Below are 26500 nucleotides of genomic sequence, written 5' to 3' on the forward strand. Positions count from 1 at the left end.
GAAGGATTTATTTAAAATAATCACCAGAGGAAACACTTTTTGAAGCTTTGATAGATGATTGTGATTACACAGTATTATCTCCCCATGGTACTACGAGTGTAAAAAATGTGTCGAAACAATAGTAGTAGTTTGAGTTCAATCTATTTTCGCTTATTCATCTATTTATATAAGCTCTACTGATACTATATAATTCCTGGTGTACATCCATTAACAAGAGCATTCTTACTGTATGATGGCATCAGGTAGCCAATAAGTGCGGACGAGCTTTGCATGGCATGCTACAGGGTTATTACCCAAATTTTATTTAACTACACACGCCTGCGTGCGTGCGTGTGTGTGTGTGTGTGTGTGTTGTCTTTGTGCGTGTATGTGTGTATTGGTTTGGGGGGTTGAAATGCACGTGAGTCTTAAAACGAGTTGTAGGTTTTAAATTTTCTGAGAATTTATCACAATATCATACTGAATTGAACAAATTTTTTGCTTTCCAACGGTAAATATAAAAGAAAATTTCATAGAAATTGAAAGTAGAGTAGAAAATTCGATAAACCATGCTTAAAATATCCAACGTTCGTACAAATGTAAATATTCATCAAATCTCATAGTAAAATAAAATCATAAAAGTTCAAATATTCAAAGAATTTCATAACAATAGTGCATGATTGAGAGTTTTAAAGGCGAAGTTATATTAACAATTAGATAGAATGGAGTTTTTTAAGAAGTAAGAAAAAGCATAGAAAAGCGGATTTTTTGCAATTTCTATCGCAGAACATGAAGAAGAAATTTTCGTCTTTGATTTTGCTGGTGAGAACTTAGACCATTTTTTAAGATGAAACCAAGTCTTGATTGATTATAAACTCAGTGACGTCACTTATTTTCGTCTACCAATGGCCTAGAGTTTGGGAAGGCTGAGTGTCTGAATATGTCGTTTGTTTTCGGATGTTCTGGTCACATATTTTGATTTGGCAGTAATCCAGCTTTCTGGATTACTGGAAAATCAAAATATGGCTTACTGATGATGTCACTTGTTTATCAACAGTTTTGATCGCGTTTTTGACCAATACTTGCCCAGTGTTCTGGTTGGTTGATTTTCTGCAAGCCTTATTTATTTATCAAGTGTGTTGGTCACTTGTTTTGCTTGACAGACGCCAGTGTTCTCGTGGCTGATGTCTCGGTCACCTGAATGCTTATTTCTTTTCAACTGCAGGTCTGATTTTGACTAGAAATTTAATCAGTTAATCCTAAGTTGTCATCAGCAAATAGTGCTGAAAAAATGTGCAAGGTGCAATTGTACAGTTGTTTGGGATTAGGGTTTCGAATCCCGGAACAAGCCCATTCCTTAAACTTTTGATCTATTCTAGTCATTGTTTCCTGTCATTTTTACGTGGGTTGCATAAACCGAGTTTTTTTTCATTTTATTGTGCTGTTATAGATTATTCAGTTGTGGTTTATATTTCTTAATAAACATATTTTCCTTATTCAATCAGAATTGTTTCCGATACTTAGATGCAGAATGAAAAGTTGGTATTTGAAATGTTTGTTCGTTGGGCATAAATTCACATGTTTACCCACGGGTATATTACAAGTCATCAGCTCTCGAATTCCTTATCTGTCTACCGTCATTCTGATCTTCAGAGTTAAACACTTTTGTTCTGGGTAGTCCCCACCACACAACCTGCATTCGATAGCATAACTTACATTTCTCGATACCCAGGTGCATCCTTGTACACATTTTATGATGGACGTTTGCCCTGACTTGACTTCATATGTCGAACTTTCCATGAGGTAGATGCAGATTCTGCGACTAGGGCAGTTACATTTTATCGCTGTTGGGGTTGTATTTTGGGTGGGTAATATATTTTAATAAATTTGTCCAAATATTTAAAATATACAATTCGTTTTAAAACTCAGCTGTAGTTTCAACCCTAACTGTCCGATTTTCTTTCATGCGTGAAAATAAACTTCTTTTCTCCGCACGCACGCACGCGCGCACACACATACACACACGCGCGCACACACATACACACACGCGCGCGCAGACACTCACTCGGGGTGGGGGAAGACAGGTAAGCAAACAGACATACAGATAGATAGATAGATAGATAGATAGATAGATAGATAGATAGATAGATAGATAGATAGATAGATAGACACACAGACAGTCAAATAGATAGATAGATAGATAGATAGATAGATAGATAGATAGAAAAATAGATAGATAGATAGATAGATAGATAGATAGATAGATAGATAGATAGATAGATAGATAGATAGATAGATAGATAGATAGATAGACAGTCAAATAGATAGATAGATAGATAGATAGATAGATAGATAGATAGATAGATAGATAGATAGATAGATAGATAGATAGATAGATAGATAGATAACTTTCTTTTATTAGCCACACAGGGCTGAATACAGAGGGGACAAATACAAATGCAGAGCTTTTCATTTTCGAGGGTGGAAAAAAATAAAAAATGTAAGATTGCGATCAAAAGGGATCGAGAGGAGGAAAAAAAGGAAAAAAAAGGAAATCGTGTATCACAGAAATAATGATGTAAACATTGATATAACAAGATTGGGTTCGTCCGTGGGAAGAAAAGCCTACAGAAAAGACCACGGGAACCCCAGTCAGGGAGGAAATAACCACATGGGATCGAAAATGTTCTCTTTCTTTCTTTTTTACGATCTACAGGATCATGCTCAAAATGGTTTCGTTACTAGCACGCACCATCTTTGCAACATTCACCCATCTTTTTTTGAATCTTTCGCGAGACAAAACTTCCCTCTCCATTCTCACCTTCCTTTTCAAGTGGTACTTGAAAAAGTTGATGAGCGATTGGCCAGAGAGGTAAGTGTTTGTCTCTAATCCTTTCGCTCGAGTCCACCACACACATTCTTTCACCATGGCCACCAGTACGATGAAAACTGCCTTGCCTTCCGGTTGAGGGAAGGGGGCGGAGCAATTCTAACGATAGACTCGGCCGATAGGCGGATTCGTCCCACACGTGACAGCAGCCGTTCGGCATAAGCCCACAGGTCGGAAATGGTTGGACATTGCACGAGTGCGTGCAGAACGGTTTCGTCGCTCTGACCGCATCTCGGGCAAGTCGGTCCAGTGTGTCTGGAACCGTGTCTGTAGAGCTTATCCCGAACAGGTAATGCTTCTCGATAGCACTGCCAGGCCAGGGATCTTTGGTGATTGTTCATAGGTCCCGGCCCGAAAGTTGTCCTGAACAGGCGGGTCAGGTGTTCCTCGTCGACGCCCAGACTCTGCCCGAGTTCGTCGTCGCACCTCCCCTCCACTAATCCTCTATAGAATGCCTTTGTTGTGATGGAGTCGCACAAGTTCGATCCCGGACGGCAGAGTTGCTTGAGAGCAACGCGACACTCGCGGTGCCATTCGCCCAGCCTCGGTCTCTGCTTGATCCATGACTGTAGTTCGTCCAAGGAGACGAGCTGCGGGAAAGCGCGCCGCACAAAAGGCGACCACCCCTGTTCACCGTTGTCTATGAAGCGCCGGAGATGTCGCAGTCTCAGCGCATGTCTGCGCATCATCAACCACGGCATGCCCAGCCCTCCATTTAGCGGGTGTTGGCAGCAAATGGATCGCCTAACCATCGGAACGTTTCCCTTCCACAAGAAGCGGAAGAGTATGCGTTCCAGTTTGGTGATGGTAGGGTCGGGACAAGGCACGACGGTCAGACGATACTCGATGACGGATGCGATGTACGCGTTCGCCACCTCCGCCCGACCTTTTAGGGATAGCTTTCTCTCAGTCCATTTCTGGGTGAGAGTAGCCACCCTAGTCGTTATCTCGCCCCAGTTCTTCTCCATTTGGAGGTCCGGACCGAACCAGACCCCGAGCAATTTAACCGGTCCGTCCGTCCAGCGTCCCACGATGGAGACGCTGTTGGACGGCATGGGCTTGCTTCTCCAGGTGCCGAGCCGCAAGCCCACTGACTTTTCCCGGTTAATTTTTGCTCCCGTTACCGCTTCGTATTCTTTCAGTGTCTCGCCGACCAGCTCGATGTGCTCGTAGCTCGACACTATGACGGTGACGTCATCCGCGTATGCAGACACGCTCCTCCCGCATCCCAGCTCTCGTGGGATGCCCCTCAGCGTCGCCAGTTTCCGCAGTAGTGGCTCAAGAGTCAGTACATACAGCAGCGATGAGAGGGGGCATCCTTGACGAACCGAACGCATGATGTTAAAAGGTCTGGATAGATGACCATTTACGCGAACTACTGAGCGGATGCCGCTGTATAAGGCAGCGATCCAACCGCGGAAAACTGGACCGAAACCAGCCGCTTTGAGGACAGCCTCCAAGTAGTGATGGTCTACCCTATCGAAGGCTTTTGATTGATCCAAATTGATCAGCGCCCCACCCATGCCAGGATTTTTAACTACCCTGTCTATGATGTAGCGCATCAGGTGGAGGTTGTCATGAATACTTCTACCCGGCACGGCGCATGTTTGCACCTTGTCGATTAGTTTCTTGATGACAAGCGCCAATCTCTCGGCTAACACCTTGGCCAAAATTTTCAAATCTGCGTTGAGCAGAGTGATGGGCCTGAAATTATCTATGACGTCCCCCTTGTTTGGGTCTTTCTTGATCAGTGCCACTGCTCCTCGCTTTACAAAAGCAGGAATACTCCCGTTCTGCTGCCAGTTGCAGTAGACAGCTGCCAAGACGCCTCCAAACAAGTCTGGCATATGAAAATAAGATTCGTAGGGCAGACCATCCAAGCCTGGTGACTTGTCTCTCGCGCAGCCTACCATCGCATCCTGTACGTCCGCAGCTGTGATAGGCTTTTCACAAGACTCCACCTCCCTTGCTGAGAGTCGTGGCAAGGCATGCAGGTAGGCACTAAAGTCCACTCTGCTTTCTGACTCACCACTTGTCCCAAACAGTTGGGTGAAGTGTTTTTGAAAAACCCCACACATCCTTTTAGGCTCGAGCAATTCGCGCCCCTGTTCATCTATAAGAGACTTGATGGTGGCTCTGTTGCCTCGTTGCGTCTCCACCACTCGGGCCTCTTGGGCGGCTCCAACTCCTTCGTTCCTCAGAGCACGCATCCTAGCTCTGACAACGCATCCTTCGTGTTTGGCGTTGAGGTGTTGGTCGAGGGCCAATCTCGCCGCCAGTACGTTGGACGCGATGCCAGTTCTAAGTGCCTCTTCTAAAACCTTAACTAAATCTCCCTCTATTCTATTTCGGTCTAATGCTAGGGCTCTACTGTATCTGACTGATTCTGCTTTAATCGCTTTTTTTAGGGCATACCACCATCTGTTGTTGATGATGGTACCCGTCAAAGCTCTCTTAACTAATGTGCTGATCCGGTCCCTGTAAACCTGTCGTGCTGTAAAAGACGCGTTCAATTTCCAGTAACCAGGACCCTGCCTATGTGTCTTATCTAAGTCAAGTGTACAAGTCACAAACTTGTGATCTGTGTAACTGACTATATGAAATTGTGGACAACCTACACTATTTTTATCTATTGTCCTACAGAAAACTCTATCTAAGTATGATCTGGACGACCCGATGCGGTTACTCCATGTCCACATTGGCACATTCGGGTGGTCCAGTCGGTACCTGTCAGACAGTTGGAAACGTCTGAGCAGGTCTTTGAGGCATTTGCATCCCCTTCTATTGCTATCTCTGCCCACGTAGTCTAGATGCGTGTCCAGGGTGGCATTCCAATCCCCCACTAAAAGTAAAGGACGAGACGTTCCCATGAAAGACTCTAGACGTCGAAAGAAATCTGGTCGGCCTGTTAAGGACGGAGCATAAACTGCTATCAGTCGAAAAGCACACTCATTGCTGCCATCGACATCTAAAACGACCAGCCTACCCTCCGGGTCTAGGAAATTTGCTCTTACTTTGAGATCCAGACTCTTCCGGATAAGCACCGCGGTGCCACCTCCGCCCATTCTCGGTAGACACGGAGAAAAATAAATGTTGAAATGTGTACCGAAAATGTGCTGGAGTGCCCGCAAGCTGTGGAGTCTGGTCTCACTGATGGCTATGATATTCAGATTTAGTGACTTGATGTCATTTAACAGGTAGCCTTGTTTCCAAGGCGACCCCAAGCCACGTACATTTATACTACCTATTCTGAGCATGTTCCGATAAAAGTGCAAAAAAGGAAAAGGAAGAGAAAAGGTTACTTGTTTTTCGAAAGTTCTTTGTCTTTCACCTCACGGTCTTCTTCTATGAGGCTTTTATACAGTTTTTTCGATGAGTACTTTTGAAATCTCCCTACTGCATCAGGGTAAGAGATTTCAGGGTGCTGTATGTGTTCTGTGTCACGTGTATTATTTTAATGTGTTGTGGTGGTGTTGTGTGTGGGTGGTTACTTGTTTTTATGTCGTTTTCAGTAATGTTAGTGTTTGACCTAATGTGTTCCATTAGGTCGTGGTTGTTTGTGTTTATGGCTGTCAACATTTTGGGGGGTTTGATGATGGTGTGTTTGTGTTGATGTGTGTGTTTTCTGTGGATGTTTTTGTTTCGGGAGTGGTGTATCTTCCCGCTTTGTTTGTTATTTTTTCTTTTCTTTTTTTTTTTCCCCTTTTTCTTCTCCCCCCTGTGGCTATTTGCCAATCTTCCGTCTCTTCTTTCTTCGTCTAATGACAGATCAGACGAATCGGAGTCTGGAAGAGGGAAAGTATTGGGGTCTATTGTCGACTGTGTTGGTTTTGTTGTTGGTGTTGGTTGGTGAGCGTTTGGTTGTGGTGTATGCGGTTTTGGATGTGGGGTTTGGGTATTTTGTGTTTGAGTGATTGTGGGTATTGTTGTGTTGTTTAGGGTCTCAATTTTGTGGGGATTTGGAGTTGTAATTGTTTCTTCATTTTTGCTGGGTGTCTTTTTGGCAGATGTCCTTGGTTTGGGAGTTGGTATATTCTTGGTTGTTGTTGTTGGTGATGCTGCTTCTGTTCTTGATGCTGCAGTTGGTGTGGTTGTTTGTTTGGTGAGGTTTGTTCCTGCCTGCAAAAGGTGGTGTGGGTAGTAAACCTTGTTTATTTGTTTTTGTTTCCGGCTGCTGTTGTTGTTGCTGTTGTTTTCTTGCGGCAGATTTGCAGTCTTTTTTAGGTGTTGCTCACTGCCGCATATGTAGAAACGTGGTCTTCTGCCATCGACGACCACATATAACTTGTGGTCGTCTGATACACATATCTGGGTGGGTATTTTTTTTATATCTTCATGATGTATATGTAGAAGAAATTCTACTTTTTTTCCCACCCAGTTTTTATGCTCTGTGACTGTGGTTTCCAAAATAGTATAATTCGCCATTTTTACGCATAAGGCCTTTACAAGCCATAGACTATTGGCTATTTTGGGGACATTGTTTAGAGTGATCTTAGTCACTTTCTGTCCCCGATAGCTTGGTGTAAGTTGGAGTTCATCTGAGTGAAGAGTTAGCGTTGAGAAATGTCTAGCTAACTCTTCGGTGTAGAAAACAACTTGTATGTGGGCAAATTTGTTCCACCAGGTTACATATTCTTTGTGATCCCAGATGCGTTTCAAGCACTTCTCTATTTTGCTTGTGTTGGCCTTCTCTGGGATTTTTGTTTTTTTGTTAACTATTTTATAAATGATTGTTCGTCTTTTTTCATTTTCCAAAATGTCTTCTGGTATGTTTATTTTTACTATACCTTCTGATTCTGTTATTTTGATGTTCGTGTCCTGTATTTGTTGAGCCGTAAAGTATATTGTTGTTTTTTTTTCTTTAATCGCCTCAGCGAAATTTGTTGTTGTTTTGTTATTGTTGTTGCTTGTGGTGATGTTGTTGTTGGCTGCAGTTTGTAAAATTGGTGTGTTTGGTTCGATTGTGCAAGTAGGAAGGGGTGGAAAATTGCCTGCGTACTTTAGTCCTGCACTAGGGCAAATTTCGACATTTCGTTTGCTTGTCGTTATTTTTTCACTTGTTGGTGATGGAGTGAGCAGTGGTTGAAGGGAATTGTTGTTGTCGTCGTTGTTGTTGTTGTTGTTGTTGTTATTGTCGTTCTTGGTGACGGCGGTGGTGTTGGTAGTATTAGTAGCATTGACGGCACGGTCTTTGGTGGCGGTGATGGTGATGTTGGTGTTGTTATTGGTGGCGATATCTTTAGTAGGGATAGCAGTTTTAGTAGCAGATTCTGCCATGGTGTTGGTGGTGGTGGTGGACTCACTGATGGTGTTGACGGTGCTTGGCCTTGCGACCTTTGTTTTGTATTTGTTGCTGTTGATGGTGGTGGAGTTGTCAGGTTCGGCGTATGCTAACAGAGCATCCTGTTTTTCTGTTTCTGCGTCACGCTTGACTTGCACCTCAGCCTCGTGGTGGCCAGTGGCCATTTTGGAAATAAAATGGCTAAATGAAACCACGAAGGCTATGAGAATTTTTTCTTTTAAATTTTGCCCACAAGGGGCAAAATTTTGTGTCGATATTTATCAAAGGTTTACAGTGGATGTTGTTGCACAACTTTTAAGCACAAAATGTTTGTCAATATACACTTTTAAATAGTCAAAATAAAGGATCTTTTCTATTCTGAAGCCAGGACCACAGATCTTTCTACTTAACTAAATAATCTGAAACTTCGTATGCTGATAGAGTCTAGCAAAACAAGACACAGGTTGGAACTAGTTTATTTGAGAAAAATCTATTTTATGACTTTAATCGTAGATTAAAACTGCGAATTTTAACCAATCAGATTGTTTGTTTTCAAGTGTAAAACTTGACTGCATTCTATTAGTGTGACGTAGAAAGCGCTTTTGTGACGTACTAACGTTCGGAAAACTGTAAACAAACACAGAACGTAACGGCAGACGAAATACGGTTACGCATTTCGCCCGGCGTGCTAACGTTTCTGCCAGCTCTTTGCTTTTTTAATATTAAATTTCGGCGAAGTTTCGCTTGTCGTAGCACAAGTTTTCCGTCGATTTCCGTAAAAAACTTTTATTTTTTTACATAAGTAATGAGAGCGAAAGAGACTAAGAGGAAGCGATTTTATGACGAGGGAAGTTTGTCTTTGAAGTTACCGTCTAGGGCAGGGGTGGGCAAACTTTTTTGATCGCGGGCCGCACAGTGCGTCTTTGGAACCTTGGCGGGCCTCATTTATAAAAATCAAGTGAAAATATTGTGAATTACCGTACAGTTACGAAGTATCTGCATAGAAGTTGGGATTCATAAAAGCTCTCGGCGGGCCGCATGAAAACCTATGGCGGGCCGCATGCGGCCCGCGGGCCGTAGTTTGCCCACCCCTGGTCTAGGGGAAGCATTGATGTACATGTGTGTGTGTGTGTGTGTTTGATGGGGTGTGGGAGACAGTATGTTGTGTAAGTGAAGTGCTTCTGTTAGTGTGTGTGAAGAGACAGAGAGAGTAATGTGTGAAAGAGAGAGATAACTGAATTTTTTTACTCGGTGTATGTGTATATGTATGTCTGCATGTATGTGTGTGTGTGTATGTATCTATGTATGTATGGCCAATTCATCGTAATTACGATTACGATGAATCGGCTATACATACATACACACACACACATACATACACACACACACATACTTACACATACATACACACACACATACATGCAGACATACAGAATGGAAACATTTTCAATTTAATACATGTGGCTTATTAACTAGTTTTAAATATTGTTATTAGAAGGTGGCTCACTTGTTTACATTTAAGATGTTAAATACGTCACGAAATTGGTGGTCGAGACGGAGTAAATAAAATAAAGCCGAATGACGGAATATCATTGGTTAAAATTCTAATTATTAAACAACGTTAAACTTAGAAGTTACAATTCCGTTTTCATTCTGGTTTAAAATTAAGTTTACTTTTGACACATTCTACCAGTATACGAAGTTTCAAATTGTTTGGTTCAGTAGGAAAAATTTGAAAAAACTGGCCTCAAAATAGAAAAGATCCAAAATAAATGATTACCTTCGGAGCTGAAACGACATCACATCCGTCAATAGATAGATAGATAGATAGATAGATAGATAGATAGATAGATAGATAGATAGATAGATAGATAGATAGATAGATAGATAGATAGATAGATAGATAGATAATAGATAGATAGATAGATAGATAATAGATAGATAGATAGATAGATAGATAGATAGATAGATAGATAGATAACTTTCTTTTATTAGCCACACAGGGCTGAATACAGAGGGGACAAATACAAATGCAGAGCTTTTCTTTTCGAGGGTGGAAAAAAATAAAAATGTAAGATTGCGATCAAAAGGGATCGAGAGGAGGAAAAAAAAGGAAGAAAAAGAAAATCGTGTATCACAGAAATAATGGTGTAAACATTGATATAACAAGATTGGGTTCATCCGTGGGAAGAAAAGCCTACAGAAAAGACCACGGGAACCCCAGTCAGGGAGGAAATAAACACATGAGGTCAAAAATGCTCTCTTTCTTTCTTTTTTACGATCTACAGGATCATGCTCAAAATGGTTTCGTTACTAGCACGCACCATCTTTGCAACATTCACCATCTTTTTTTGAATCTTTCGCGAGACAAAACTTCCCTCTCCATTCTCACCTTCCTTTTCAAGTGGTACTTGAAAAAGTTGATGAGCGATTGGCCAGAGAGGTAAGTGTTTGTCTCTAATCCTTTCGCTCGAGTCCACCACACACATTCTTTCACCATGGCCACCAGTACGATGAAAACTGCCTTGCCTTCCGGTTGAGGGAAGGGGGCGGAGCAATTCTAACGATAGACTCGGCCGATAGGCGGATTCGTCCCACACGTGACAGCAGCCGTTCGGCATAAGCCCACAGGTCGGAAATGGTTGGACATTGCACGAGTGCGTGCAGAACGGTTTCGTCGCTCTGACCGCATCTCGGGCAAGTCGGTCCAGTGTGTCTGGAACCGTGTCTGTAGAGCTTATCCCGAACAGGTAATGCTTCTCGATAGCACTGCCAGGCCAGGGATCTTTGGTGATTGTTCATAGGTCCCGGCCCGAAAGTTGTCCTGAACAGGCGGGTCAGGTGTTCCTCGTCGACGCCCAGACTCTGCCCGAGTTCGTCGTCGCACCTCCCCTCCACTAATCCTCTATAGAATGCCTTTGTTGTGATGGAGTCGCACAAGTTCGATCCCGGACGGCAGAGTTGCTTGAGAGCAACGCGACACTCGCGGTGCCATTCGCCCAGCCTCGGTCTCTGCTTGATCCATGACTGTAGTTCGTCCAAGGAGACGAGCTGCGGGAAAGCGCGCCGCACAAAAGGCGACCACCCCTGTTCACCGTTGTCTATGAAGCGCCGGAGATGTCGCAGTCTCAGCGCATGTCTGCGCATCATCAACCACGGCATGCCCAGCCCTCCATTTAGCGGGTGTTGGCAGCAAATGGATCGCCTAACCATCGGAACGTTTCCCTTCCACAAGAAGCGGAAGAGTATGCGTTCCAGTTTGGTGATGGTAGGGTCGGGACAAGGCACGACGGTCAGACGATACTCGATGACGGATGCGATGTACGCGTTCGCCACCTCCGCCCGACCTTTTAGGGATAGCTTTCTCTCAGTCCATTTCTGGGTGAGACCCTAGTCGTTATCTCGCCCCAGTTCTTCTCCATTTAGAGGTCCGGACCGAACCAGACCCCGAGCAATTTAACCGGTCCGTCCGTCCAGCGTCCCACGATGGAGACGCTGTTGGACGGCATGGGCTTGCTTCTCCAGGTGCCGAGCCGCAAGCCCACTGACTTTTCCGGTTAATTTTTGCTCCCGTTACCGCTTCGTATTCTTTCAGTGTCTCGCCGACCAGCTCGATGTGCTCGTAGCTCGACACTATGACGGTGACGTCATCCGCGTATGCAGACACGCTCCTCCCGCATCCCAGCTCTCGTGGGATGCCCCTCAGCGTCGCCAGTTTCCGCAGTAGTGGCTCAAGAGTCAGTACATACAGCAGCGATGAGAGGGGGCATCCTTGACGAACCGAACGCATGATGTTAAAAGGTCTGGATAGATGACCATTTACGCGAACTACTGAGCGGATGCCGCTGTATAAGGCAGCGATCCAACCGCGGAAAACTGGACCGAAACCAGCCGCTTTGAGGACAGCCTCCAAGTAGTGATGGTCTACCCTATCGAAGGCTTTTGATTGATCCAAATTGATCAGCGCCCCACCCATGCCAGGATTTTTAACTACCCCCTGTCTATGATGTAGCGCATCAGGTGGAGGTTGTCATGAATACTTCTACCCGGCACGGCGCATGTTTGCGCCTTGTCGATTAGTTTCTTGATGACAAGCGCCAACCTCTCGGCTAACACCTTGGCCAAAATTTTCAAATCTGCGTTGAGCAGAGTGATGGGCCTGAAATTATCTATGACGTCCCCCTTGTTTGGGTCTTTCTTGATCAGTGCCACTGCTCCTCGCTTTACAAAATCAGGAATACTCCCGTTCTGCTGCCAGTTGCAGTAGACAGCTGCCAAGACGCCTCCAAACAAGTCTGGCATATGAAAATAAAATTCGTAGGGCAGACCATCCAAGCCTGGTGACTTGTCTCTCGCGCAGCCTACCATCGCATCCTGTACATCCGCAGCTGTGATAGGCTTTTCACAAGACTCCACCTCCCTTGCTGAGAGTCGTGGCAAGGCATGCAGGTAGGCACTAAAGTCCACTCTGCTTTCTGACTCACCACTTGTCCCAAACAGTTGGGTGAAGTGTTGTTGAAAAACCCCACACATCCTTTTAGGCTCGAGCAATTCGCGCCCCTGTTCATCTATAAGAGACTTGATGGTGGCTCTGTTGCCTCGTTGCGTCTCCACCACTCGGGCCTCTTGGGCGGCTCCAACTCCTTCGTTCCTCAGAGCACGCATCCTAGCTCTGACAACGCATCCCTCGTGTTTGGCGTTGAGGTGTTGGTCGAGGGCCAATCTCGCCGCCAGTACGTTGGACGCGATGCCAGTTCTAAGTGCCTCTTCTAAAACCTTAACTAATTCTCCCTCTATTCTATTTCGGTCTAATGCTAAGGCTCTACTGTATCTGACTGATTCTGCTTTAATCGCTTTTTTAGATAGATAGATAGATAGATAGATAGATAGATAGATAGATAGATAGATAGATAGATAGATAGATAGATAGATAGATAGATAGATAGATAGATAGATAGATAGAAGCTATTTGCGTTTCGTTTAATCTATTATAAATGCAGAATTGTAAACGAAAATTGCTTTTTCATTCTTAGCCTTTTTTCTTGTCTCGTTTCAGGTTATCAAAATGCTCCTTGCAATTATTTTGATCTTTTTGCTATGTTGGGGCCCAAAGTTGCTATTCCGACTAATGAGACGCGTTGATACTGCTCCATATTTCACAAGTCAAAGTTTATTCATCAAGGTAAGATATATATATCACATGTTTCATAGACGTAAACGTCAACAGATTTAATTCTATATTTGTTCTCGATATGATATGTATTAACATCTACCGCGGACAGTATACATTTGTCGAGGGGGTGTGTTATGTGTACGTATTATAATTAAGTCGGTGTTACCGTATTTAAGGAGCGAAACGTTAGAAAATGCCTATCTAAAATTAATAATGCAGTGAGACAAACAGACAGACAGACAGACAGACAATTCTCCGCATTAAATATGTTAATATATTTAATGTGGAAACTGTTAAAAAGCTAACTAAAACTCACTATGCGATGAGTACAACGCGATATTAATGCCTGCCTGTATGACTAGGGATATCTTTTTGCAATCACGTGATTTCCGGTTCAGACCCACTTACTTAGCACACTGACAAGCGTCCGCTACTACATATATAAATATAAATATATATGGTGTCCCAATCAATTCGTCGCCGGCAATTTCTTGTCGTTTAATTTGTCCCCAGTTACTTCGTCGTTGGTCAATTCGTCCCCAGGTCAATTCGTTGTCAATCAACTCGTCGAGATCATAGGAAAAATGGAAGAACGAATATCTGAATTAAAAAACGTTTATTTTAAGGTTTGCTGTATCACATATATATTTTTTCTTAAAATTTAAGATGGTGTGCAATTGCTTTTAAAAAAGATATTTTTTCGGCTTGGGTCATATTTTTCCATGACATTTTTATGCGCAGGTTCATATCTGTATTTTTTTTCCTTTGGCTTGATTCTTCTTCTATAAATTTCTGCAATTTGGTACTGGTAAATCTTTCCTCGCATTTAATCACATCAATAAGTTTTCAAACATTTGGATGGCTAATATTTACTGTGATTTTTAGCACGCTGTGGTAAGAAATATCAGTGGTCGTCACCAGTCAAATTTCACAAGTGTATACTAAAAATAGCATTGAAGAAATGCATCGAACATACATTTTATATATTTAATGTAGACTTATATAATACATATAATTAGATGTTTATTGAAAATACTTTGTAAGATTGGATCAGAAGAGAACTAAATATGAAAGATGAATAGAAATTGTTTTGATATTTTATTGAGGTTAAAATAATAAATTTCTTTTATCGTTGAAGTTTCTTCTTTATTTTTATTATATTACTGGCAGCGATTCATTTGAGGATATTCTTATTCATGGCTTATGCCAATAAAAATGACAACTACTAAGATCACTGCCTACGATTTAGATTTTTCGTTTCCTATGTGAATGATATCTCCGGCCAAAAACCCTTAAATTTTCGACACTTAAGGGAGGGGCCCAAGTCATAATTTATACCACTAAACTACTTAATAAAAAGATGGTATAAACAACAAACGTAAAGGATTAATTTAGTGGAACAGCACACATACGTATATATTGGTGAGTAGCTTTAACTTTAAACTTTTCTGGCATGAGATATTTCCATTTCCATTCCATATTTCAGTTTTGACATGTGAAAGTGCATATGTGTGTACGCGAGTGGGTATATGCTTGTGAATTCGAATAGTGTTTGTGTGTGCGCGTGTGTGCGTACGTGTGTGTGTGTGTGTGTGTGTGTGTGTGTGTGTGTGTGTGTGTGTGTGTGTGTGTGTGTGTGTGTGGGTGTGCGTGAGTGTGCGTGCGTGTGTCCGTTTGTGTGTACGCATGTTAGTGCACGAGTGTATCTGAGAATAGATTTCTTTCTCGAAGACACCAGAATCAAAGAAAGAATTTACAAAATTTTACTCTCTTGACCTACTTTGTGATGTGTGTATGTGTGTATACGAGTGTATCTATGTTTGTACGTGTGCATTCATGTGTTAAAGTGTGTGCAAGTGTGCGTTTGTATATTAGTGAAATGTTATCTCCTCCTATCGTCGTTTCCTTTCTCATATTAATGTCCTTCTCTGCTGTCCTGTTCTCTTACCCTTTCTATCTTTCTTTCATTGCTTCTCTTTTTTTTCTTCTCATCCCTTCCGCTTTTGAGCCTACTCCTGTCAATCTTAATACCACTTCACCTTTCATAACTAAACATTTTATTCTCCCTATCCTCTCTGGAGATATTTTTCTTTCTTACGTCTCCCTTCAAATTATATTCCACTTAAGCGGGACAGAAAATATGTAAATATTTATCCTCATAAATGCACAAAAAAAATAGATTTTAGTAGATAGTTCTCGGTAAGTGACTTCGGCACCAAATGACATAAAGATTGTGGGCATCGCAATCTATTACCTATTTCTTTACTACCCACAAGGGGCTAAACACAAAGGGGACAAACAAGGACAGATAGACGGATTAAGTCGATTATATCGACCCCAGTGCGTAACTGGTACTTAATTTATCGACCACGAAAGGATGAAAGGCAAAGTCGACCTCGGTGGAATTTGAACTCAGAACATAACGGCAGACGAAATACGGCTACGCATTTCGCCCAGTGTGCTAACGTTTCTGCCAGCTCGCCGCCTTATATCGCAATCTATTACCGTTGATCTTTCAACAGTATCACTGCTATTGAGAATAATCTTTCACTGAACAGAAGCAAATGACTACCTACACATGGGCAGAGCAACGTGTGTTTGAGAAAAATCGAATCGATCCTTAAAGTGTATTACCCAAAAGCTGATGAAGTTCTGTATAGTAAAGGGACCAAGGGTGATCTCACATACACAGTCAGAGGCCGCATTATACTTTTAAAGATTGGTTTATATGCAGGCATCACCAACGAAGAACTGCTGCCTTCATTTGCTGCAAAGAAATTTTGGAGAAATGAATGAAGACAGCGTGGCTCTAGCATGATTCATCACGAAATTCAATGTGTACCATTTGTCAGAAAAATTTTAAACAAAACCAGCACAAGTTAGTCGTCAAAGAGCTTATAGAAGGAAAAAGTATGGGAACTGTTATACGCATATGTCTTCACTGACAAAGTGGTTGCGCTCGTAATTGAGTTAACGATCCACCTACACAGATATAGACACACACACACCACGCATGTATATATATGATGTATATTCCTTTATACGTATACACACACACATGTATGTGTGTGGGTGGGTGTGATATATACGCACACACATACACATATACATATATATACATGTTTCTATGTATGTATGTATGTATGTATGTATGTATATATGGATGGATGGATGGATGGATGGATGGATGGATGGATGTAAGCTCATTTTAGGCACTTTGAATGCCATAGTGTTTTCGTTTACAAGCTTTTCTTAAAATTTTGTTTATATTTTCATTAGAGATCCTTAGTTTTTTTCTCTTTCTCTTTCAGCTTTTTTCTCTTCGCTTTGCATAATTGATGTTGGTTTTATGCTGTCAGAAATTAGCATTTATTCAGGTGGAATTCAAATCGCAAATGACACTCCTCCGCCGCGGTTGAGTAGAATGTCATTTGTGATTTCAACTTTCATTATATGTGTGTGCTGTACATACTCACACAGACAGACAGACAGACAGATAGATAGATAGATAGATAGGGAGAGAGGGAGGGAGGTAGAGATAGATAGATAGATAGATAGATAGACAGATAGATAGATAGATAGATAGATAGATAGATAGACAGATAGATAGATAGATAGATAGATAGATAGATAGATAGATAGATAGATAGATAGATAGATAGATAGATAGATAGATAGAAAGGGATGGATAGATGGATGGATGGATGGAAGGAGAGAGGTAGCTATCGACAGACAGATAGATAGCTATGCCTAGGTATATGCTAGTGTACATGTATTTTATATATCTATGAAGTGGGTGTGTTTATATGTCTTTGTGAATGAAAAGGCTTTTAGGCTTTCAAGCGACGGTTCCTTTGTTTTATCATTTTTATCAAGTGCTATATAACCCCTGCAAAAGTCGTGCTCGCACTACATAACAAAAATTTATGACAAAATGGGTTTTTTTTCTTCTTTACCTCATCTGGTCCAGCTTTCTTCAACATTAACCTGAAAGAAATCAAAGAAGGAGAGAAAAAAACATAACATCAAGATGGTACCTGGATAAATGTTTCCTAGAAATAACAACCAAACCGCCAACACTTGGATAAATTTTACCAAACAACGTTTCCCTACTCGCGTAGGCTGTGGCATCTCCGTACATGATACATATACAACTACTCCAAGTATTGCTAAGTTAGACATGTCCTGGGTTAAGTTATTTAAACCATACACCTTACACACATACACACCCGCATATATATGTGATATATGTTCAGTGTGCGATGGGTAAATTGTTACCATTTTATATTTTTAATTTCGCGCATGTGCATCGTGTGTTTTTAATTTGATCGACTACACAGTATAGTAGGGTCAGTTGGGTACCATCGGTGAGAAAAACAGCACCATGACACAATTCACTCTGCCAGAAATTTGGAAACAACATACTGTACTGCTTGGTATTTGCGCCGGAAGTGATGAAAATCGCGCCGTGAGTGATAAAAATCGCACCGGAAGTGATAAAAGTTGGACCGGGAGTGATAAAAATCAAACATCCAGTCAACATCATGGTATTTGGAGTAATCACTAGTGATGGCGACGTTATGCCTCCATTCATCTTCTCACACAGCTTCAGACTCAACACGGAGGCCTACATCAAGTGCCTGGAGGCGGTAGTGCTGCCCTGGGTCAAGGTGACAGTTGGAAAATCCATGTCTGGCAACAGGACTCTGCACCATGCCACACAAGCAGGAAAACCCAGTCATGGCTGTCAGACAAATTTTTCGACCACATTACCCGTAACATCTGGCCATCTAACTCCCTTGGCTGCACCCCACTTGATTATTATGTGTGGGGCGCAGTTGAGCGAAAAACCAACAAAACTCCTAGTAACACTAAAAATGAACTGAAAGCAGGGATTACGTCAGCATTCACCAACCTAAACAAGGAGACCGTCCAGAAGAGTTGCAGGAGATTCCGAAGGCGTCTGGAGGCCGTGGTTGAAGCCAATGGCGAGTGTAACTTAGACGAGAGTTTATTCACCATACTCTGTATATATATATATATATATATATATATATATATATATATATATATATATATATATATATATATATATATATATGCACAGATATTTGAGGATATACCTTTTTGGGGTCAATGCTGCATTTTTGCTCATTCTGTATAATGTTTGTTTCAGAAAACAATAATAGCAGACCCTCAGCTTAATAAGTGAAGAGGTATGCTGTTATTGTGCTTATAAAGGCTGGGCGAAGTAAATTTAAAATATTTCGATTTTTAAAAGTTATCAGATCTTTCGTCTACAAAGTTTGTAGGGAGTTAGTGACTAAAGATAGAAACGTATCACCAATATCAAAGCATAAAAAGCATTCTAAACACTCTGAAATTATCAGAAAACAAGTTCAACAGATCATTGATTACAATCCCAGAAAATCCATGAGGTGAATTGCAAAAGATCTCCATGTGTCAGAAGAAACAGTCAGAAATGTTGTCCACGAAATCATCGGATAAAAATCTTATATTATGAGGAAGGGTCAATTTGTCAGAAAAAGCAAAAGAAAATCACTACATCAAATATAAAAGGTGTTTACACAAACTAAAAGACCCAGCAGAAGATTTGATTTTTTTTTCAAACGAGAAAAACTTCGACCAAGATCAAAAAGTTAATAGAAAAATTACAGATGGTTATGTACAGACCCTTCTGATATTCAAAGTGTTATGCACACGAAATTTCCTGAAACCGTTATGGTTTTGGGGGTTGTCAGCAATGAAGAACATGTGATACCTACTTCTTTCTACAAGGCCTTAGAATTAATTCTGCCGCCTACATTGAGGTCCTGAAAACATGTGTTAAACCCTGTATAAGCAGTGTATGCAGTGGAAGGCCATATGTGTTTCAGTAAGACTCTGCTCTATCACACATTGCCCTAGTAACACAGGAATGAATGGCTGAAAACTTTCCTGATCACATAACCCCTAACATTTGGCCTCCCAATTCCCCAGGTCGCAATCCATTGGGCTATTATATGTGGAGCGTTGTTGAGAGAGAGAGAGGTCAATGAAGATGCCCGTAACATCAAAGATTCTATGAAAGCTGCCATTTCAGAGTAATGTCCAAGATGAACCAGGACCACTTGATTTGAGCATGTAGATGATTTAGATCTCATACAGAAGCTGTTGTTGAAGATGAAGGTGGCTTTATTGAATGACATTATAGAAAAGCAGATTTATTTTTATCCTCATAGCATTTTTTGATAAATGAAGATATTATCTGTTATTATATAGCTGTTTTTTTATAAACATAAATCTGTCTGCAGATGTCTGACTAGCAAGGTGAAGCGGCTGACCTCCCCTGTTCGAAGATTGTAATGGACGCAGGTTCGTGTGTCATATAGCTAGCTAGAGGCGATGGCCTCTTGGAGCTAATCAGCGACAGCTTTAGTCTTATATTTATAGACTGCCATATTAGTATGGCGATAACTATCAATATCCAGTAACGCTGCCGTAATCTCCTTTAGACAGACTTAGTAATTTTAATATTTCTATTATATATATATATATATATATATAACCTCTTTATATTCATTTTGCAAGATTCTTGATGTGAATTCGAGTGTTGAAACAGATATTGTTGTATTTGGGGGTGGTCATGTTGCCAGTTTAGCCAATAAAACACACGCACTATACATTTGGTGTTCTTTTGCTTCCAGAGTTCTTTCGCCACACTTCTGTGACCTCATCAGTGGTCCTTTGCTTTCTTCTTTCTTTTTGTGTGTCTTTCCTTACTAATGATCAGCCATTTTATATTTCTATTGTATGTATCTTTACTTGCGCATGCGTATACTTCTGCGTGTGTCTACACACTTACTAAACGTAGGCACACACAAATAAAAATAAATATTGGGGTGGGTTTGTTCGACTGAACTCTTCAAGGTGGTGCTCTAGCATGGCCGCAGTCTAAAGACAAACAATTAAAAGGTAATAGATTGGAAAAAAAATAAAAGTTAGTGGGTTGTAAAGAAAGGCGGAGTTTAGCTAAGTGCTACCGGGGCTAAATAAAGAAGGGCTGCGGATTTATATAAATCAGATTAATGTGTGCATAGCTTAAGGGACTGCATTAAGTGGATAAATTATAAATAGTTGTGAGATATGTGATATACAGATTAGCAAGAAAATCGTAAAAATCAAATAAATAAATAAATGATAGACAAAGTAGGTAACACAAGATGATAAGATAATATAAATTGAATACTTATATAAATAATGAGTAGATTAATAAATTACGGAGGAAATCATGAATAAAAAATAGATGAATTAGGAAGGAAATAATGGTGTATATCCAATGGGCAAATAGATAAATTAATATATGAGTTAAAATAAATTGATATCTAAAATGAACAGACAAAAAAATAAAAGTGCTTTTACGAATGAATATACGAAACGTTTATAAATGCTGTTTGGCCAGATGCTGGTGTATGTGAGGATGTGAGAACCCTGATCAAAATGTGTACTGAAATGGATGAGTATAGGGAGAATTAAATTGGCTCCAAGTAATGGAGTTCTTTTTTTTTTTTTGCTCTTTTATTTATTTTTTTTTATATGCTAATATTAATTAAAGTTTATTCAGAAGTCTTGATTCTGTGATGAGAAAGAAAAAACGGAATAGAAAATAGAATTTACTGCTGTGATTGTCGTGGCAAAAGACAAATAGAGAGTATAAAGAACTGACTTATTGGAGAGATGACTTGTACAGCTCTCAATTAATAAATGCAACTGGCAAATAACGAATAAATAAAAAATAAATAAACAGGCAAAATAAAAACTAGAACAAATCATCAAATGAATAAATAATAAAAAGATATGGAAGGTAGATTTAGCAAGGTTTACTAAACAGTAGAGGATGTAAAAAAAAGTAATCCTTTCTACTATAGCCACAAGGCTTGAAATTTGCTGGAAGCTAATCGATTATTATTATTATTTGTTAGCACGCTAGACAAAATGCTTAGCGGTGTTTCGTCCGTCTTTACGTTCTGAGTTCAAACTGTGTCGAGGTCAACTTTGCCTTTCATCCGTTCAGGGTCGATAAATTAAGTACCAATCAAGCACTGGGGTCGAGTTAACAATCATGGCAACAATAAAGCTTAAACAATAAAAATTCCTCAAGGGCTTCTTGTAACCCCCCCCCCAAGGACTCCAGTAAACAAAACATTAGATCACCGAAATTAAACAAAATTGCTAAAACCAAATAATGGGTGGTGATAACTGACAATAATCAAAGCAAAAGTAAGGAATTGTTATAAGAGATAAAGGGGTTCATAGGAAAGTAGTGGGAAAAAGTATCTAAGAAAGTATAAAGATAAAGAAATGAGATTAAAAATTAAGATGTGGGATTTAGACAGGTAAAGAATAAGAAGGTGGTGAGAGATGCGATTATAGCTGAGATGTAAATCCATTGGTAGGCATTCTATTTTTCATTAGCAGTCTGGGTAGCTAAACACTTTCAAGTACCAATATGTTCTAAGAAGCCTATAAATACATGATGAAAACGTTCAGATGGTGTGCTCTATTATTGTACCTTTGCAAATAATATCTCCAGACTTAGAAGGTTTCCTGTTTCTGGAAAAAGACTTACGGGATTTTTCAGCAAATTGGAACGGTAATGAGTTGGTCATAACTTCACAAATGAATGCTGTCAACGATCTAGGATTAATTGTTTAAATTAGAATATGACAAGAATTTTAACAAAGTTTGGGATTGTTGAATAAGAGAGCCTGATTGTATTTTTGTGGAATATCTAATAATATTTTTGCGTTGTATATAAAGTGCTTGTTGAAAAGTTTTAAAAAGCATCTAGAAATTTAGTCCGATACTGCTAGCCTAAAGGCTGCGTTGTATCAGTTAATGTTACTGCCTTTACTCCTTTATATTTTTACTTACCTATCTATCATTGTGTCCTTGGGCAAGACACTTTATTTCACGTTGTTCCAGTCCACTCAGCTGGCATAAAGGAGTAATATCTGCATTTCAAAGGGCCAGCCTTGTCACATTCTGTGTCACGCTGAATTTCCCTGAGAACTACGTTAAGGGTACACGTGTTTGTGGAGTGCTGAGTCATGTGCACGTTAATTTTACGTGCAGGCGGTTCCTTTGATCATCGGATCAACTGGAACCCTCGTCGTCGTAACCGACCGAGGACCAGTTTTATTTTACCAATTAGTTATCATCAATTTAACTTGTTATTCCTTTAAGTTTTTTTTTTATTATACTTCATTTTTGTCTACCCACTCCCTATTTATTTCATACATCCAGCACTTAAGTAAACCCACCACCTCCCCTTATAACATTTCAACATTTCTAATCGCTTCCCATCAAGTTCTTTGTCTAACTCTTCTATCCTATCAACCCTTTCAAGAAACAACTGACCACACCAACAAATGTTAACCAGTAGGTCTTCTCTTAGACCATCTCTAAAATAAGTGAGGCGAATCCACATATACACCAGCGGTCTTGAACACTTACAATTATATATATATATATATATATATATATATACACATATATGTATATCATATATAATGATATATATATATATTGTTTTATTCTTTTCTTCTTTTATTTTTTTCATTTGTTTCAGTCATTTGACTGCAGCAATGCTGGAGCACCGCCTTTATTCGCCTTATTCTTTGTAAGCCTAGTACTTATTATATCGGTCTCTTTTGCCAAACTGCTAAGTTACGGGGACGTAAACACACCAACATCGGTTGTCAAGCGATGTTGTGGGGACAAACATAGACACACAATGATACACACACACGCGCGCGCGCGCGCGCATATATATATATATATACTTCTAGTATAGGATAAACAATTTTCGAAAAATAATTTTATCAATGGCAAGCATGTTAAAAAATATCTTTAAAGGTTAAATTTATAAACAACTTATAAACAAGGGCAAAAGAAAAAATATTTTCTAATGCCCAATATGCCGAAACTAGACACAACGTCCACAACCATATAATTCATCATTATAAGCACGTGTCTGGAAGAAAACAGACAGAAATTTCTAAAAAATTCCGTTGTTACCATATCGGACCCGATTTCAGAGTTAGTTCATAAGAACCTTCTCTTCGTCAGTGATAAATGCGGCAAAGAAATAAATGAAATACTCACTTAAACCCATGGAAGAAGCAAACGCAAAGTCATGAGCACAATTAAGTACCCCAAATACATCCAAAATAGAAATTCTCCAGCCCATTCGAGACACGTCCGATTCGAACTGAAAACTCTCAAAGAGTGAGAGAGTCCGGAAGTGAGCACTATTAAATTTACATCTAATATAGGATAAAATTTTTTCGAAACCATAATACTCTATCCTTGAAAATATATTAAAGATATATAAATTGTGTGCATTTTCCTTCTTTTGTTATATTTTTCACTATATATGTATATATATATATATATATATATTATATACATATATACATATATATATGTGTATGTGTATGTATACATACATATATATACTTATATATGTGTGTGTGTATGTATACATACATAATTATATTACATTGTATTTTATTATATTATATTGGATTATATTACATTATATGACATAGTCTCAAATCAAATTTGATTTTGATTTGGAGGACAAACGTGGGAAACAAATATGACAAAATGATGGAATGGGAATATCGAAAATATTTACACGTCAAAATTTCACAAACGAAAACCAGTCGATATCTCATCAAAAAGAAATATAATAATTAGAAATAATTAATAATGTAGCATGTTATAACGCTTAAGTTCAATAGTTTTTTTACGGTTATAAATGGAAGAACATATTTGACAAATATAAAACATCTATAAACGTTTAAAATTGACACACGTCATTAATTTTTTTCTGCCTTTCCAATCGTAGACTAACTTTGAGATAGGAAGCTTCAGGGTAAAACGGCATTACGTTATATTTTAATTGTAGAGGCGCAATGGCCTAGTGGTTAGGGCAGCGGACTCGCGGTCGTAGGATCGCGGTTTCGATTCCAAGACCAGGCGTTGTGAGTGTTTATTGAGCGAAAACACCTAAAAGCTCCACGAGTCTCCGGCAGGGATGGTGGTGATCCCTACTGTACTCTTTCATCACAACTTTCTCTCACTCTTACTTCCTGTTTCTGTTGTACCTGTATTTCAAAGGGCCGGCCTTGTCACTCTCTGTGTCACGCTGAATATCCCCGAGAACTACGTTAAGGGTACACGTGTCTGTGGAGTGCTCAGCCACTTACACGTTAATTTCACGAGCAGGCTGTTCCGTTGATCGAATCAACCGGAACCCTCGTCGTCGTAACCGACGGAGTGCTTCTAAATATTTTAATCATAAATGGTTTGGTTATACTTTTCTGGGTGAATGGTTCAGAGTTTTATGCCTGTGGATTTTGTCTCTTACGTTTTATTTGTCTCCGAGGCACCACCTCTTCGGGCTTACCATAAAGAATTTGATTTCAGTATTTATATTTTTCTTAAAGTCTGATATTTATTTTAGCGGTCACTTTTGCCGGATCGCTAGGTTATAAGGACACAAACAAAACAATACCGGCTGTGAAATGGTAGGGTCCAAACACAAAGTTACGCGCACATACATACATACATGCACACACACACGCACATATATATAACATACATATGTACACACACACATATATATATATATATAATATTAATATTATATATATATATATATATATATATATACACACACACATACACACATATAGAAGAATTTGTTTTTGAAAATGCACCCGAATTTGAAAAACGTGTAGTTGTTTTTAAATAGATTTATTCACATACAGAGCAAACTAGTTTCAACAATTTTTTGTTTATCAATAGTACAAATGTATGTGAAACAATGGGATTATATATATATATATATATATATATATATATATATATATATATATATATATATATATATATATATATATATATATATATATATATATATAATCCCATGTTTCACATACATATATATATATATGTGTGTATGTATGTATATATATTGTTTATATATATATGTATATACATATACACATATATACATATATATAAAATCCCACTGTTTCATATATATATATATATATATATATATATATATTATATATATATATATATATACAAGATGTTCAGAACGCCTCTCCGTAGTAAGTATTTATTTGCAATATAAATATTTATAATGATATAAGACTGCAAAGGAATATATTAGACTTTACAAGACATTCAAAATCTTTATAAGAGGTGTTGAAAGTGTCGCGTCCTTCATTTTCAATACATAAGTTGACTCTTCTACACATGCTTTGGAATTTACATCTTGAAGAGTCTGACGCGGTTGTGATGTGAAGAGTCTGAGGCGGTTGTGAAGGTTGTGATTGCGTCTTTTAGCTCATTAATGGTTTTTGGGCGATTCTTGTACACCGATCCTTTACTTGCTGCCCAGAAAAAAGTCTGGTGGGGTTAAATCTGGTGATCTTGGTTGCCAAAGTCCCTTCGAAATAATACGCTCACCGAAAAACTCACTGCGGAGTGACTTTTTGAACACCCTCTGTGTGTGTGTATATATATATATATATATATATATATATATATATATATATAATGTAAAATGTTGCATGGAGGGACAACAAAGAGACATGCGAAAAATAGTAAAAACACACAAAAGACGTGGACACACTCACCCCACATCAATTATCGACCGAAATCAACACAATTTCGACGCCTTACGTTTGGTTTGTATTAGCATAATAACCCCCACCCGCCGAACCATGATACGACGATATATATAGCCACTCTTGAAGCTGTGGTCCTTTAGTTTGTGTTCAAATTCATTTGAAAAGTACTACGTGTTTTGTATACCGAGCACATTTTCCGTCTACTAAATTCACTCACAAAGTGTTGGTAGGCCCAGGGCTTGCTCAAGATACAGCGTGGTGGGCAACCGAAAACGTGTGGTTACAAAGCAAACTTTTCATATACAACCATGTCTGTACATGTACTTAGTGATTTTCTTCATCACTACCTCGGGAAGTACAGTGAAGGTGACGGTCTGTTCTACTGCGGCGAGCTGGCAGAAACGTTAGCACGCCGGGCGAAATGCTTAGCGGTATTTCGTCTGCCGCTACGTTCTGAGTTCAAA

The 26500-nt window shown here is 39.6% G+C and overlaps 1 protein-coding gene across 3 annotated transcripts in view; it reads left to right on the plus strand.

Annotated features, from left to right (window-relative positions):
* The window catches only part of LOC115215842 (somatostatin receptor type 2-like), a 317928-nt gene that overhangs the window by 284674 nt on the left and 6754 nt on the right, over positions 1 to 26500 (plus strand). For all 3 annotated transcript variants that reach the window (XR_005000605.1, XM_029785176.2, XM_029785175.2), the window contains exon 5: positions 13207 to 13332. Coding sequence is in view for 2 of the 3 variants with exons in the window: in XM_029785176.2 (XP_029641036.1) it covers positions 13207 to 13332 (126 nt within the window). In the remaining variant the exon portion in view is untranslated. The remainder of the gene's footprint in view (positions 1 to 13206; positions 13333 to 26500) is intronic.

The sequence above is a fragment of the Octopus sinensis genome, linkage group LG9 (assembly GCF_006345805.1).
Source record: "Octopus sinensis linkage group LG9, ASM634580v1, whole genome shotgun sequence".
NCBI classification, from domain to species: Eukaryota; Metazoa; Mollusca; class Cephalopoda; order Octopoda; family Octopodidae; genus Octopus; species Octopus sinensis.